The following is a 16292-nucleotide window of genomic DNA, read 5'->3' on the forward strand; positions in this document are numbered from 1 at the left end:
TGTGATGTATATGCATGATAGATGAGTTATATGTTATTTCTTGCATTAGAAGTGATCAAGGTGGATAATTCGAAAATCATGCATTTGAGATTTTTTTTTGTAATGGTTTTACCATTGAGTATAAATTTTCATCACCTATAACTCCACAATAAAATGGAGAAATGATAGGTCTATTAAAAAATTGGTTGAGACCACATTGATTAGACATCATCTCAATAATACTCTCTATGAGCTTTGGAAATATAGAAAACCCAACATTAGTTATTGCAAAGCTTTTGGATGCAAATGTTTTATTTTGAGCACAAAAGATAATCTTGGCAAATTTGATCCAAAATTTGATGTTGGTATTTTTCTTGGCTATTCAAACACAAGCAAAACTTATGGAGTGTATAACAAAAGAACTTTGATTGTGGAAGAATTTATACATGTTATATTTGATGAGTCTAATTCTTCCTATATGGAGAAAGTTGTTTTTGATGATAATGTAGATGAAGAGCTACAAGAAGATTATCAAATGATAGTCAAAAGAATGCACCACTTGAAAATCAAGAGGAGCAACATGAAGAAACAAATGCGAAGTAAAATGAAGGTACTTCTCAAATACTCCCCAAGGAGTGGAGGTATGTTTCTTCTCACCTTAAGAACTTAATTTTGAAAGATCCATCACAAGGTGTAACTACTATATCATCTCTTAAACATATATATGAGCATTTGTAATAATGGATTTGATCACTTGTTCTTTAACTCATCATTATGGCTTTTCTTAATAGTCATGTTGATTTTGATGATCTATATATTGGCATATGTTGATTTTGATGATTTATATATTGCCATTATGTACTTATGTTTTTACTTAAGTTTTGATGATAAAGAATGTGCATTGATGAGTACATTATATTTGATCACTTGTTCTTTAACTCATCATTATGGCTTTTCTTAATAGTCATGTTGATTTTGATGATCTATATATTGGCATATGTTGATTTTGATGATTTATATATTGCCATTATGTACTTATGTTTTACTTAAGTTTTGATGATAAAGAATGTGCATTGATGAGTACATTATATTTGATGAAGCTTGATCTTATGCAATCTATGATTAGTGAATATATGCATTTTTTGTACTTTATCGATATATTGTTGAATATGTCTTACTTATTTTAAATGATATCGAAAAAGAGAGAATGATTTAATTTGTGTTATGAAAATATATGCATGTATCTAGGGGGAGCATGTATGCAGGGGGAGTTTTTATTAAACTATTTTCAAATCATTTTTTAACTTGCATTGATAATTATGGAGCTTGAATATTTGATAATATGCATGCCAATTTGGTAAAGAAATCAAAACCTCTTTGCGAAGAAGAATTTTCAAAAATTCGGCATAAACTTGGAATGATTTGATTTCTTGATGATTTTGGTAATTGATGATTATATGTGTGTTGCTTGATAAATTGAAGGAGTTGTTGGTTTGTTATTATTGTTTAAGCTTATATGGAAGTGTTTTTAATCATGTTGTGTATTTGAAGATTTGTTCATTTTTAAGGGGAGATAAATATGATATGTTTTTTAATAAAATCTTTTTGGTTAAATTTTTAATTGGCCATATATTTAGGGGGAGTATATAATATGATTTTAGATAATATTCATTTTTGAATTTTTTTTATTGTCCAAAGGGGGAGACAAAATAATATATCATTTCAATATTGTCAAAAGGAAGAGAATAATATACACTTTGAGATATAATGACGATTTGATTACACGGGTGTTTTATATGATAAATTTCATGTTATGAGTTGTTGACTTGGTAATTGATGCAATAATGGTTCATGATATTTTAGTGTGATGATTTATGTATGGAGTTGGCTCTTATCATTATCTATAATAATTTAGATGTGATATTACTAATCTTGTATTTGAAGTGATGCTTGTTGTTAGGGGGAGATTCTTTCAAAATTTCTACTCAAACAACATGGGTAACAAATTTGCTACTTTTATTCTTTTCCTTTACGTTTTCTTTTTTATGATGAAGGGGGAGAAGAATACATGTTTTCAAATTTATAAAAAAATTTGTTATTTTTTTTTTCTTTGCCAATTAAGTTTTCTTTTTGATGATGAGGGGGAGAAAAAAAATCCATGTATTTAAATCATTAATTTAGCTAATTGGCAAATTGTAAAAGAAGACTATATTTGTGGAATCATTCTTTAAATACATGAAATGTTTGTCATCATCAAAAATGGGGAGATTGTTAACATATATGTTTCCATAATGTTGATTTTGATGATAACAAACAAGATTAAAAATGATTAATTTTTTAAGCTCAAATTATTTTTTATATATTTTAAATAAATCATTATTTTCACATTGTAAATGTTTTATATTTAATGGAAAAATGATTTTATGAAAAATGATTGTTTAAATACATGCAACGTTTGTCATCATCAAAAAGGGGGAGATTGTTAGCCTAAAGGGCTATACATAATGTAATTTTGATGATAACAAACATATGTATTGAGTGATTTAATAAATATTGTATTTCATATTTTTACTAGTTTTTGAAGGATAATATTTATACAAGTAAATCAAGTGAAATCAAGATTGAAGACACTCAACGGACAATGGCGACATCAAGAATAGTTTAGAGCTCAACGAACAAATTAGTGCAATAAATTCTTGTAAAGCCGGTATGATTTAATTGATGTTTGATTTAGCATTTGAGAAGCTCAAGAAATTAATTTAATTAAATAATTTTCATAAACTAAAAGTTTTTGTTTTTATAAAGAAAAGTATTTTGTGAATTTAAGTAATTTGGACTTAATTGTTAAGATTTGAAATCTTTGATTTTAATAAGAATTAAATTTCGGAGTTGGACGTTTTTACAAACATTTAAAATGTTTTGGGCCATACCATAATTTATGAATATTTTGGACTAAAGTGAAAGGTTTTGAGAACTTTGAAAAATATAGGTATTATGTTGAAAAGGACCTTTGAGCGAAACAATAAAAACTTTGGGGCCATATCATAATTTCAGAAAGTTTGGGAAAGATAACTAATTAACTATTCTTGGGAAGTTCTGAAATTGGACCTATTTGAAAAGTTTCATAACGTTTTGGGCCGTACTACAGTTTTATAAAGTTTTGGGGTCAAACTATAATTTTAGAAAATAGTTTACTGTAGCAGTTATTGTAGCAAGCGGAATTCCGGATTCTGACAAACGGAAGTCCGAATGTTAGGCAGCATCTATCCGAATTGAAAGCGGAAATCCGGATCCTGACAAACGGAAATCCGGTTGTTGGGCAGTAAGCTACTGAGCGTAAGCGGAAATCCGGATGTGACAAAGCGGAAATCCGGATGTTCAAAAATTCAAATTTGTGGCTGTAACGGTAACATTAAGCGGAATTCCGGATGTCCATAACCGGTAATCCGGTTACGACCAAAATGTGCATAACGGCTAGTTTTTGAGTTCAAACTATATAAACTCAAAACCAATTCATTTTTTGAAAATTCAAGCAAGCAAGAACAAGTGCACACAACATATATTGAGCTTCAACTTCGTGAATCATCATTCATTAAATCATCTTTGTTCTTCAATTTGTATATCCACTCTTAAAGAGAGATTGATTGTTGTATTTTTCATTTCACATCAAATTGTGAGAGTACAAGTGTGAGAAACACTTGGGGTGAAGAGATTGGAGATATAATCTCTTGTTGTAAAGGTTCATTGACACCTTGAAGTCAATTGTAATCGTTTGAAGCCTTGGAAAGGCTTGGATAGTGAAATCCTCAAGCCCGGTGTGCTTGGAGGCGTGGACGTAGGCGGGGATTGCCGAACCACGTAAAAATCCTTGAGTTTGCTTTCTCTTCCCTTGCTATTTAATTATTGTACTTTGATTGAACTTATTGCTTTCAATTTTTATTAAGACATTAGATTGCTTGTTGTGTGGATTTGCTAGGATAATTTTTAAAATTCCAATTCACCCCCCCTCTTGGGTTGCACACTTATATTTCACATTTAATGGAAAAACGGTGAAAGGTTAGTCCTTAACGGTAAAGGGGAAATTCTAGTGAGCTTTAAGTTTTTAAACGGTTTACCGTTTGCCGAAAACGGTTTACCGTTTTCCGAAAACGGTAAGGGAGTAAGGTTTAAATCGTCATAGCCTAGTTTTTGGAATTAAACGGTACACCGTTTATTGAGAAACGGTTATCCGTTTACTTCATCTATAATTCCGCACAATTAATTTAATTTTTGGCTAGCAAATAATACATTCCAAAATCATTTAATTGATCCAAAAATGTTTTATAAGCCATTTTAATGCATGAGACAAAAATGTATACAAGACCAAACATATGAAATCATATCAAACAATAATGGCAATTTTATAAATGAATGATAATATAACACAATTAATGGCATATGAATTCACACATACATAAGAGATGAACAATGATGATAGACAATTAAGAAGATGAAATCAAAGACCATACAATCATCAAAATCAAACAAAGCTATCATGATGAGTTGACAAGCTATCATCTTATATATATATATAACCATGCATCGTGATAAGGCACTCAATGTTATACACAATGATAATTCTACCATGTAAACATACAAGCATACTTTCGTAAATTCAAGCTATTATCCATCCATCATGATCTATTCAATAAAATCAATATGGCAAGAATTATTACCAAGATAATTAAATCATCTTGCCTCATCTTTTTCTCCTAGATCATGCCCAAGTGATTATCCTCACAAGCTTTCATCAATGAACTTCTCCACCATTCCTTGATTGTGGTACCTACAAAGAAAACATTCACGTTGTGCCCTTTGGTACCCAAATAATCTTGGGTCCTTGAGTGTTAGATTTAGTTCCTTTCGGAATCCAAATACATTTGACTCCATAATACACATTTCTTTTAATTGGACATCTATTCTTCATATGACCATTTTGATTGCAATAATGACATACAATTTGATCATTTGTGGAGGTAGCCTTAACAAAATAATTCTTATAATATTTTTGTTTCAAGTAAGGCTTATACCCAAGTCCTCCTTTATCAAATACACATTTTTGAGAGTTGAGCAATTTATCTAAGTTCTTTTGACCATTTGTGAATTTTAACACAATCTCATTTAACTCATTGCTCTTCTTTCTAAGCACTTCATTTTCTTTCATTAATTCATCAACACGTGATTTTTCATGCTCATACGAAGTACTTTGTTTACATGTAAATGATGCAATTCTATCATGTAACATTTCATTATTTAATTCCAATTCTTTGATATTTTCATTTAATGAAACATTAGATTTTTGCAAGGCATCTTTTTCATTTTTCAAATCATTTACATGTGATTCTAGATGCTTGTGTGAAGTGCTAGAATTCTCAAGTAATGTAATACTATCATGCAATGTCTTATTTTCTAATTCTAGGCATGTAATCTTTGCACTTAGAGATTCATTCTCATTTGTGAGCTTTACCATTTTCTTTTTAAGACAAGCATTCTTTCTACCAATTTTTATCCAATTATCATGCAATTCTTTAAAAGCATCATATAATTCATCATAAGTAGAAAGATCATTTACCTCATCAAGTTCATCATCCGATTCATCTCCAATTGCCATGAGAGCTAGATTTGTCATTTCTTGATGTTCTTCACCATCACTTGTTTCCTCATCGCTATCATCCCATGTGGCTACCATTGCTCTCTTCTTGAGCTTATTGAGAAGAGGGCATTCCGTTCTTATATGACCGGGCTTCTTGCACTCATAACATTTGATTACTTCCTTCTTCTCTTTTCGGTTCTTGAGGTCTCTAGATTTTCTTCGCTCACCGGATTTTTTAAAAAGTTTTCTAAGCCTCCTAGCCAGCATATCCATCTCCTCCTCATCCAGCTCACTTTCCTCATCACTCTCATATTTCGAGACTTTGAGAGCAATGCTTTTCTTCTTCTCCTCATTGCTTCTTTCGGTTGCCATGTCTTCCTCATAAGAAATAAGAGAACCAATTAAATCATCAATAAGTAAGATATTCAAATCTTTAGCTTCCTCAATGGCAGTCCTTTTTGGTCTCCATTCCTTAGGTAACGACCTAATGATTTTCTTAACTTTCTCGCTATTTGGAAAGGTCTTTCCTAGGGCTCCTAGAGTATTCACTATGTCCGTAAATCTAGTATACATAGAATATACACTCTCATTTTGTTCCATTTGAAACAATTCATATTGTCGAGTGTACCTACTAATTTTAGACTCTTTCACTTGATTTGTGCCTTCATAAACAACTTCAAATTTGTGCCAAATTTCATTAGCACTTTCACAACTAGATACTCTATGAAACTCTTTCTTATCTAGTGCACAAAACAAGGCATTCATAGCTTTGGAGTTTAGAGAAGCTTTTCTCTTTTCTAATTCATTCCATTCCCTTGAAGGTTTTGGAATATCTTCCCCGACTTCGTTTTTAGTCAAAGGCATAAATGGACCATCACAAACAATTTCCCAAATATCATAATCTAAAGCTTGTAAATAAATTCTCATCCTAGTTTTCCAATATGGGTAGTCATTACCGTCAAAGAACGGTGGTCTAATTGTGGATTGTCCTTCCCTAAAAATTGAGTCATTATGGGTTGTCATGGATCTTTAACTCTAGACGGTTAAGTCTACACAAGAGCACCTTGCTCTGATACCAATTGAAATACAAGTATGCAACCCAAGAGGGGGGTGAATTAGGATTTTAATAATTATGCAATACAATTCTCTCAACAATTTAATCTATTGCCTTGATCAAATTGAAAACAATAAATTCAATCATGCACAATATTAAAAGAGTAAGGGAAGAGAAAACAAACACAAAGATTTTTACGTGGTTCGGCAATCTCCGCCTACGTCCACGCCTCCAAGCTCACCGGGCTTGAGGATTTCACTAAGCTAGCCTCCCAAGGCTTCAAACGCTTACAATTGACTTCCAAGGTGTCAATGGACCTTTACAACAAGAGATTATCCCCAATCTCTTAACCCAAGTGTATCCCAACACTTACAATCACTCAAAGTAAAAGATTACAAATTATTTTTCTCTCACACAATATTTAAGATTACAAATCAATGCCCAATGTGTGAATAGATGAAGAGAGAATGTGTTTAAAGCTCAATGAAGATTGTATTCTCGAATATAAGCTCAATGATTGTGTTGTGATCAATCTTGTTTGAATTTGGATGAGCTTATTTATAGTTAGAGCTGAAAATCTAGCCGTTACAAACTGTCGGACAGAAAACGGTTCGCCGTTAACCATAAACGGTTAACCGTTTCGTTTGGTCAAAGTTACCGTTGGGTCAAATTTCAAATAAACGGTTAGCCGTTTAGGCTTACCCTTTCGCCGTTAATTTCCAGAAACCTGCAAAACAAATTTGGTTTAACCGTTCTTACTAAACGGTTCAAGGTTAGCAATCTGGAAATAATCGGTTAACTGTTTTCAGTAAACGGTTCACCGTTAGTTTCCAGAATCATCATTTTAACAATACTTTGCAGAATATGCTTTCTGGAAATTATCGGTTAGCCTTTTTTAAGTAAACGGTTAGCCGTTTGCTACAGTGATTGCTACAGTAACCTGCACAGTGCACTTTTTTCTGAAATTACAGTTTGACCCCAAAACTTTACAAAATTGTACTATAACCCAAAACGTTATGAAACTTTACAAATAGGTCCAATTTCAGAATTTCTAAGTAATGCTTTGTTAATCCCAAAACTTTCTGAAATTATGTTATAGCCCAAATTGCTATGACACTTTTCAAATAAGTCCTTCACCAAAATTTCAAGCAATACTTGTTTGTTTCAAAGTTTTCAAAATGTTTCAATTAAACCATAAACTTTGAAAAACAACCAATTTCATAAAATCATTTTTCCATTAAATATGAAACATTTATAATGTGAAAATAATGATTTATTTAAAAAGAATAAAAATAATCAATTTCATAAAATCATTTTCCCATTAAATACAAAACATTTATAATGTGAAAATAATGATTTATTTAAAAAGAATATTAAATAATTTAAGCTTAAAAGATTAATCATTCTTAATCTTGTTTGTTATCATCAAAATCAATATTATGGAAACATATATGTTAACAAGTAGTTCATCGGAAGGGATCACCAAAATAAAAGAGGAAAAATGATAGAGAAATTCAAATAAAATGAATTTTTTTCTTGTTTAGTGAAAAAAATTGTTAAAATGGAAGAAAAATATATAATTTCATTTTTTTCGTATTAAAACTTACACTTTTGATGTAAAAGAAAAAAAATGTTATATTTAACAGAAGTTTTTTAACAGAGGAGGATGATGGGGTATTAAAGAAACAATAAAGAGGTAAGTGGTGCATGTTTCAAATAATAAGGGATAAATTGGCAATCTCTCTACTTAGAAATCAGCCCCTCTTTAACAAATGGTATCAGAGTTAGACCTTAATAGTTAGAATGTGATAATAGAACAACTCAAGTGTGTGGCACAAAAGGATCAAGATCTGACAGTGGTTTCATACAAGGGGGATTGTTGATTTTAGGGATTGCAATTTAACCCGGACCTGAATCGGACCCGGACGAACCTGAAAAATTCGGTCCGGGTTCAACTCATACCGGAACAAATTAAATCTGAAATCCAAATTGAATTTTATCAACCCGAATGTATCCGGGTCCGGTTCCGGGTTTGGGTGAATCTATAAATCCGGAACCTGGACCCAGACATCTTTATTTCAATATAAATTGAAAAATAAAAAAAAATTTAGCCGTAATTCACCGCCGCTGCCAAACATTTCCACTCTCTCCCTTCTCTTCATCAAATCATCATTGCCACTCGCCATTGCTTCGCTACTTTGCTATGTTCATGTTCATCATCATCAGAGGCAAAGAAGATCGATGAAGAAAGAATAAAAAACCAAAAAAAAAGGAAGAAGAAAAGGAGATTAGAAGTGGCAACCGCAGTAAAGGAAGAAGAAAACAAGAGTGGAGACGAGAACAATGGCTTGAACAACATACATGATTTTGAATAACAAATCTCATTTCTCCTCTTTTCGGCTTTTCTTGACTTAACCCCACAAAGCCCAATTTGTCATCATCATCGCCAAATTTGCCATCATTATGTTTGAAAATTGAATTTTGTATGCTCTGTTACCTTTGAATTTATTTCTAGTTATTTGATTTTGAATTATTTTCCATTGTTGTTGGTAATAGATTAAAGATGTAAGGAGGGATTCACTAAAAAGAGAGAGAAAATCAAATCTCTTTAGCAATCATCTGGGTTCAAAACCCGGAATCTGGGAACCCAAATTTTTCTGGGTTGAACCCGAACCGGACCTGGAGTAAAAATATCTGGGTTTATTTTCGGATCCGGTATTTCAAATTACCATCCGGGTCCTGAACCGGAAAGGCTAAACCCGGACCTGGACCCAGATTTTGTCATCCCTAGTTGAATTATGTCCTACATTAGCTAGTAAAGGAGAGTTATTTGATTCTATAAGTAAGATAGATCCCTCCATCCAATAGGTTAATCTTTTAGGTTGCATATTTAGAGATTCGTCCCCTTTAAAAATGGTATTAGAGATAGACCCTAGTAGCTTGGATATAATTGTGGAACAACTCAAATATGTCGTATAAGAGAATCAATGTCCGATGGTAGTTTTGCCCAAATGGAGATTATTGAGTTATATCTCACATTAGTTAGTAAAAGAGAACTATTTGGGCTTATAAGTAAGATAGGTCCTTCCATCGAATCGGCTAATCTTTTAAAATTAGATATTTAAAAATCCTAAACCCAACCCCCTAATGGTGTGTTACTAATTGTGAATGAGAATGTGAATGAGCGAATGAGAATCATTAACTTATTTACTTCAATAAGAAAGGGGAATGAGAATGAAATTTTAGTAGGCCCTGCGAATTTGAAACTATGAAATGATAATGTCATTCCCAATGGGGAGGTGGGAATGAGAATGAGAAGTAAATTAGCATTTGTACCTTTGGTGAAAATTAAAAATTTCTTTTTACCCCATTTTAATAATAATAATAATTAGTAGTAGCAGCAGCAACAACAACAAGAACAACAATAGCAATAACAACTAAGTAATAATTATAATGATTAAAATAATAATATTAATTACTATTATCAAAATAATTATTACTATTTATCATAATAATACCAATAAATATTATTATTATTATTATTTTAACAATAATTAACTAAGTTTATTTAAATAACTTGCAACAATCCATTCCAATTCTAAGAAAATGTAAACACATTAATGACAAAATAATTCATTTTGATTCTAATTCCTACAATCAAAATAAATAATTTATTTTAATTTTCATTATTCTTTCCAATTTTAGCGTATTCTAATTTCAATATATTATAATTTTAGCTCATTTTTTGTACTGATTGATAAATACATCATAATAATATTCAACAAAAAAATTGAAAAATATTTAAAAACAAAATAAAAGAGTCCAACGGTAATTGCATGCAAATGAACGAGCAACGGGGTGTGAATCACGAGTGATGAGTCATCAACTGTTAGGCTTGATTCGATTTTAACATTAGCCACAAAAGATATTTCTAGAGATTGCTAGTAACGCCAGTTGGTGCAATCTTACTAGCGATCGTAAAATATTGTACACTTGGCAAGGATATAATGGTCCAGTCAGCTTATAACATATTCTCTTCTTTATTATAAACACCAGTTGATAGAATTAAATTGTCACCATAGAGTATTGGACACTTGGCAATCATCTAGCGTGTAAACGTATTATTTTTGTACCGAACTTGACTGATATAAGTCCACTTAACCATCATTGACCTCATTTTAATTAAAAGTGAAAAATTAAATAAATTCAAGATGAAATTATAAGTTGCAGGACAGGACGGTCCCAGTTACCCAAAGGACAAAGACAAAACAACATCACAAACACGTGGAAAAGTTCATTTATAGTGTTGTAAATGATGTGTCTGCTTTTTGATAAAGAGGAGTGCTAGTTTCAGTCGCCCATAAGGGCGACTGTTTCAGTCGCTTGTTTCTTGTGTTGACACGTGTTTTTCTTTTCAGTTCATTTATGACTATTTAATTTTACCATGATATCCTTATTAAATCTTCTTCCAGGAAGCGCTTTTTTTTTTCCAAAAACCAATCATGCATAATCCATTTATGACCATCACTCAATTCATTTTCTCTCTGCAGGCCAAACCAAACCAAACCCAACACCAGAACAGAACCGCTTTCCCAAGCGTGAAAGAGAAAAAGAGAATAATGAAGGCTGAGGCTCTCCATTTTATGGTGGCAGCAGAGGAATCTCATGCATCCATCCGCCTTTTTCTATGAAGCTTTAATTTAATAAGTTCTTATGAAAATTTTTCTTTTTAGAAAAAGTTAAACAAAAACCCAGCTTAAGAGATGACTATCCTGAAATTTGCAAGACTTCTGATTTTTTATTTTTTTTGGTGTTATACTGAAGATTTTATTTATAAGCAGATCTAAGCCCTTTTTGAATGGTTGAAAAAATTGGAGCAACTTTCTGTTGGGTGGGTATTTTTGTTGGGGAAGAATGAAAGTGGTTCGAAGAGTTATTGATGAGTAATGGGTGAGAGTGGGTTTGAGAGTGAGGATAATGGCCATTGATGAAATGGCGAAATCGAGTGAGTTTAGTGAGACAAAGAGGGAGAAGGCTTGAGGGCCCGAAATGGATGGAGGAAAAATTGAGGAAGAGAAGAATGAAAAATGGATTGAAGGATAAATCTGTAATTTAAAAATGATGTTTTTTTATAATGAATAAAAGTTGGGAGTCTTACGTAACTAAGTGGGGGTGAAACTTTTAAAATAATAAAATTAACACGTGTTTATTTATAGAGAGGCGACTGAGACACTCGCAAGTGTCCGTAGCACTCCTCTTTGATAAATTGTAAATATCCGCATTAAGAAAATCTCTCTCAGCCATTCTTATTTTACTAAATTGAAGATGACACTAAAATACAAAAAGTATAAATTTTAATGTATTAAAAATTATATATATTTTTATGTTAGTATATTAAAATTTATATTTTTTAAAATTTTACTAACATCCTCACTAGTATATATAAGGATCATACATAATAAATAATAACTTTTGACTTGTCACTTAAAATAAAAAAGTTGTAGTATGTGTCACAATTAAGTTATTATAGGTAATAACTCATGGGTTTGATGTACCATTATATGTAACATAGTCCGCTCTCTCTCACTCTAGCTCTCTCTCTCTCTTTCTAAATATATACATACATACATACATACATACATACATACATGTGTGTGTGTGTGCATGAGCGCATACGTACACACACACACATACCGCATTCATTGGGCCTCGAAAGCCTTTCAATATTTCTTATGTCTTGCAATATTTTAATACAATTCTAAAAATGCTATTGGCACCCATAAAAAAGCTCTCTACAAATTAGTTGAGTTGAAATCTATTTTAAACAAAACGGAATGTATTTTATTTTTTTTATTAATATGATTTAAAAAATATTCATATTTTGAATCATGCAAAATTACAAATCTATATTTTTTCTTTTTTTTTTTTAGAGTGGTGAATGGTGATATTTGAATCCCTTAATATTTCACTAGCCTCCACTTGTCAATTAGCCTCATTAAAAAATTTAAACTAATTTTTATCTCTCAACATACCCCACCTACTCCCAAATTTACCCTTATCATAATTTTTATCTTTTTTCTAAGCACCTACCATTTAAAACTTATAAAATCTATTTTAAAAAAATCTCATAATTATTATAATCTCTCTTTTTCTTTTTAAAAGTTTTATCCATCATTATTATAACCATAAAATGGATTTGATACTTCTTTGTCATCCTCTGTTGAGTACTATAAATTAATTTCTTCCATGATTACAAGAGTTGAGTATATGAGAAGAGATAATAGTTTAAAAAGTTAAAAGAAATTAGATTAGATAAATTAAATACTAACAAAAATCATCATGTGGGCGCAATTAAAAGCTATTTATACTTTTAAATCATTTATATAATGATAAAATAGATATTAACATAAAAGTGATTAGTGGGTGCTGGTGAAATATAATAAGGGGTCAAATATCATAATTCCCAATACTATTGTTATATATTAAAGTTGAAACTTGGAGATTGTGGCCCTTCCAAGCCTGTATTATCTTTAGATTGTGAACTGGGCTTCCAGTCATAACCAAAGTCTAAACTGGGCCTAGAAAGGCCAGCCATATTTGTTTATCTTTTGCAATCTTATAGTGTGATTCCAAAAATGCTATTGGCACCCATCAAAAGCCCTCTACAAACCCCATTTCTAAAACCACCCCATTGTGTAATTCAAAAAGTGTTATCATTTCAAAATATACCTATTTTCATACCATAAATACCCTTAGTTTACAGTTTACACACATCCCCACAAAATTTCTTATAAATCATCGTGCATACCCAAACCAAATCAAAGCCTTCCATTTTGCTATTCCAGAATCTCGTGCCAATTCTAACAAAAGGTATGTTGTTAATTTCACTGGGTTTCAATTGTAAAATTTAGCATACTAATAGTCAACTACAAGGATACTAAACTAATCATACAACAATTCTATTTGCAATTAGGGAAAAAAAGGGATGAAGAAAAAATTACAAATATAAAATTTATATATCTGCATGAAAATCATCTTGTTGATATTTGATATACTAAAATTTATTTTTTTCAAGAACATAGGAAGAAATTTAGACATGATCTAAAGCTAAAGCATATGTGTGTCTACATATACTGTTGAAAAATCAACAAAATATTAATAGAATGAAAATCTTGTTTTGGATTTTTTAATGAAAATTGTGAGAGAGCTTGCTATTTGTTATTTTGACAGCCAATTGTTTCGGGAATTCTGAGAGTTCAAACTGCACCACTAACAAAACAAAAAACATATTTTTATTGATTATTGTATTCTCATGTAAATTTCAATTACGATAAAATTGTAAATGTGTTGAAGGGGTTTACTAAGGAATTTTTAGGGGTGCCAATAGATCCACTCTGAGAGATAATACTACTCTTAAGAGATAATGATACATGTACAAATCAATCGTTTGTACAAAAAGTGTCATCAATAAATTGCTTCGCATCATCTCTTTCAAAATTTTAACATGTTTTATCTATATTTTCACATAAGCGTAAGTTTGGAGACATGATAATAAAATATGAGTACTATTCACAGAGTAACACACACACACACACACACACACACACACACACATGTATACCAATAGAAAAGAATATGACAAGCATCTGCAAACCTAAAGTAGAGCACCTTGAAACAACATGAATTTCACAGGCAAGCAACTAATACATAACACTAGATTTTTAATGCTCATCTCAGTTAGTGTTGATATATCTAAATCTATACATAAATAAAAGTCCTATTCGTCTTCAATACTATTAATCAATTAAGTTACAATACCCTCTTCATAATCACCACATAACCTAGAAAAATATATAACTTAGAAGTTAAAGTATATCTAGTAATTAATGAACAAAGTAAATGGCACCATCGTCATGGCATGTACAACTTGTTGCCACACTTGCACCTCCATGCTTCCGGGTAGTACTCTGCCGTTACTGGCGTCCCTGGTGGAACCGGCACGTGAACCGGCTTGCACGGCGTGCACTTGCCGCACTTCGACGTGCAACGCGGCGGAGACGAGCCGGGCCCACTCAATAATCTCCTACTTGCAAAGTTCACAGCAATTATAAACCCCATGTCGTTTTCCATCACTTCTTGATCTTTTATTTTCCCAATTTCCTACAAACACATTAACCATTTACATAATAGAAAATTAGTAATAATAGTAAAAAATAATTATAATAAGATTTTTTTAAGAAAAATAGTAGACTCCTTAATAATTAACATGGTCCATGTTCACTGGATTCTCAAAGAATTTTGAAGGGTACGTGTACATGGTTGCGGTTAAGCCGCTGACACTGATGGCGCAGGTTACGGAGACCCATTGAAAAGACAATTGACGGATTATAAAAACTTTATAAATTCTAATAATACATGGGGTAAATGCTAACGTGCACCGTTTAATGTTTGGTGATATGTGGACCACAAACCCTAGTGTGATTTACTAATAATGACCACGATGATGCATCAGACGGTCAGAGACCTCTCTCTCCTCATGCTGTTTTCAGGCGCATGTTAACCGGATCAAATTTTATTCAACTTTGAATGATGACGATGGGGAAAGAGAATAAGTACATCTTTGATAGTATTCCACAGACATGAAACGATTATGATTATATTGTAAGATCATTAGTTAATTTAATTCATTAATTAAACATAATGAAAAATATTGAAGAATCATCAAGAATCCAAAATGTAATACCTGAAAAGATAAATCAGCTGATCTAACAGAAGATTGGAACCTGATGAGACCTGCATTTAAGAAATATTTGAAAAAGAAATTTCAATTAACACCTGAAATACTTACACAGATGCTTTTTTTATAAAAAGAAATTTAGATAAATAAAAGGGCTCTAAGCTGAGCAAAGCAAATGGAGAATCAATGAGTGAATAATATTGCTTGCCTAAACATGTAGTTTTGAAGCTGATGGTGCTGCTGCATAAGAAGAAGAAGAAGAAGAAGAAGAGAGGTAGTATTAATTTGTTCAGAAACCTCAACTCCATGGAAAAGCGGGGGCAAAAAGAAAAAAGAAGCACTTTTTGAACAAGAGAATCTCAAAAGCACTTTGGAACAAAGTTAGAAAACACAAACTCTACTTCAATTTGTCACAATCCATGAAAACTCCTGATCTCCTCAAGTGGCCAACAAGCTAATAATAATATATATAATATAATATCTCATTGATAATGATAAATTTCATAAGTGGGGCGGGGCTTATTGTTTTTATGATCTGATATAAAAATTAATAATAAAAATATTTTGTGTGTGTGTGTTTTTTGAACTTTCGATTTTGCAGAGAGAAATAATTTAGATAGTGAATCCAGGCAGGTACTAGCTTAGCTAAAAAGCTTAAATCTTAAAGCTGTAAGGGGATGGGGCATAAGAGGATGGGGATTGGGGATATGGTGGTGATGGTGGGTTCCTAATCTACTTCATAAGCTTTGCCATGTTTGGGGTGTTGGATTCTCTTGCAGCCTTTTCTTCACTGTCTTTCAACCATTCACAAACCCAGAATATATACATACGGAGTGACGACATCTCATTTTAAGAGAGGGAGAATGTCACCAATGAAAAAAAAAATATTT

At 31.7% G+C, this 16292-nt stretch overlaps 1 protein-coding gene across 1 annotated transcript; it reads right to left on the bottom strand.

Moving 5' to 3' along the window:
* Window positions 1–14329: 14329 nt before the first annotated feature.
* Window positions 14330–16292, bottom strand: LOC102608958 (EPIDERMAL PATTERNING FACTOR-like protein 5). The gene is made up of 3 exons (XM_006468112.4): window positions 15611–16292; window positions 15409–15458; window positions 14330–14825 (listed from the first exon to the last, which is right to left on the bottom strand). The coding sequence occupies exons 1-3, from the start codon at window positions 15708–15710 to the stop codon at window positions 14577–14579; spliced, it is 399 nt and encodes a 132-aa protein (XP_006468175.1). The 5' UTR covers window positions 15711–16292; the 3' UTR covers window positions 14330–14576.

The sequence above is a fragment of the Citrus sinensis genome, chromosome 7 (assembly GCF_022201045.2).
Source record: "Citrus sinensis cultivar Valencia sweet orange chromosome 7, DVS_A1.0, whole genome shotgun sequence".
Taxonomy (NCBI): Eukaryota; Viridiplantae; Streptophyta; class Magnoliopsida; order Sapindales; family Rutaceae; genus Citrus; species Citrus sinensis.

What these genes read in the sequence shown, in the direction of transcription:
- LOC102608958 (XM_006468112.4), bottom strand. Translation starts at nt 15,710, where the DNA reads ATGGAGTTGAGGTTTCTGAACAAATTAATACTACCTCTCTTCTTCTTC. An exon ending in CTTCAAAACTACATGTTTAG is followed by an intron (nt 15,459 to 15,610) that starts GCAAGCAATATT and finishes TCTTAAATGCAG; the next exon opens with GTCTCATCAGGTTCCAATCT. An exon ending in CAGCTGATTTATCTTTTCAG is followed by an intron (nt 14,826 to 15,408) that starts GTATTACATTTT and finishes ATGTGTTTGTAG; the next exon opens with GAAATTGGGAAAATAAAAGA.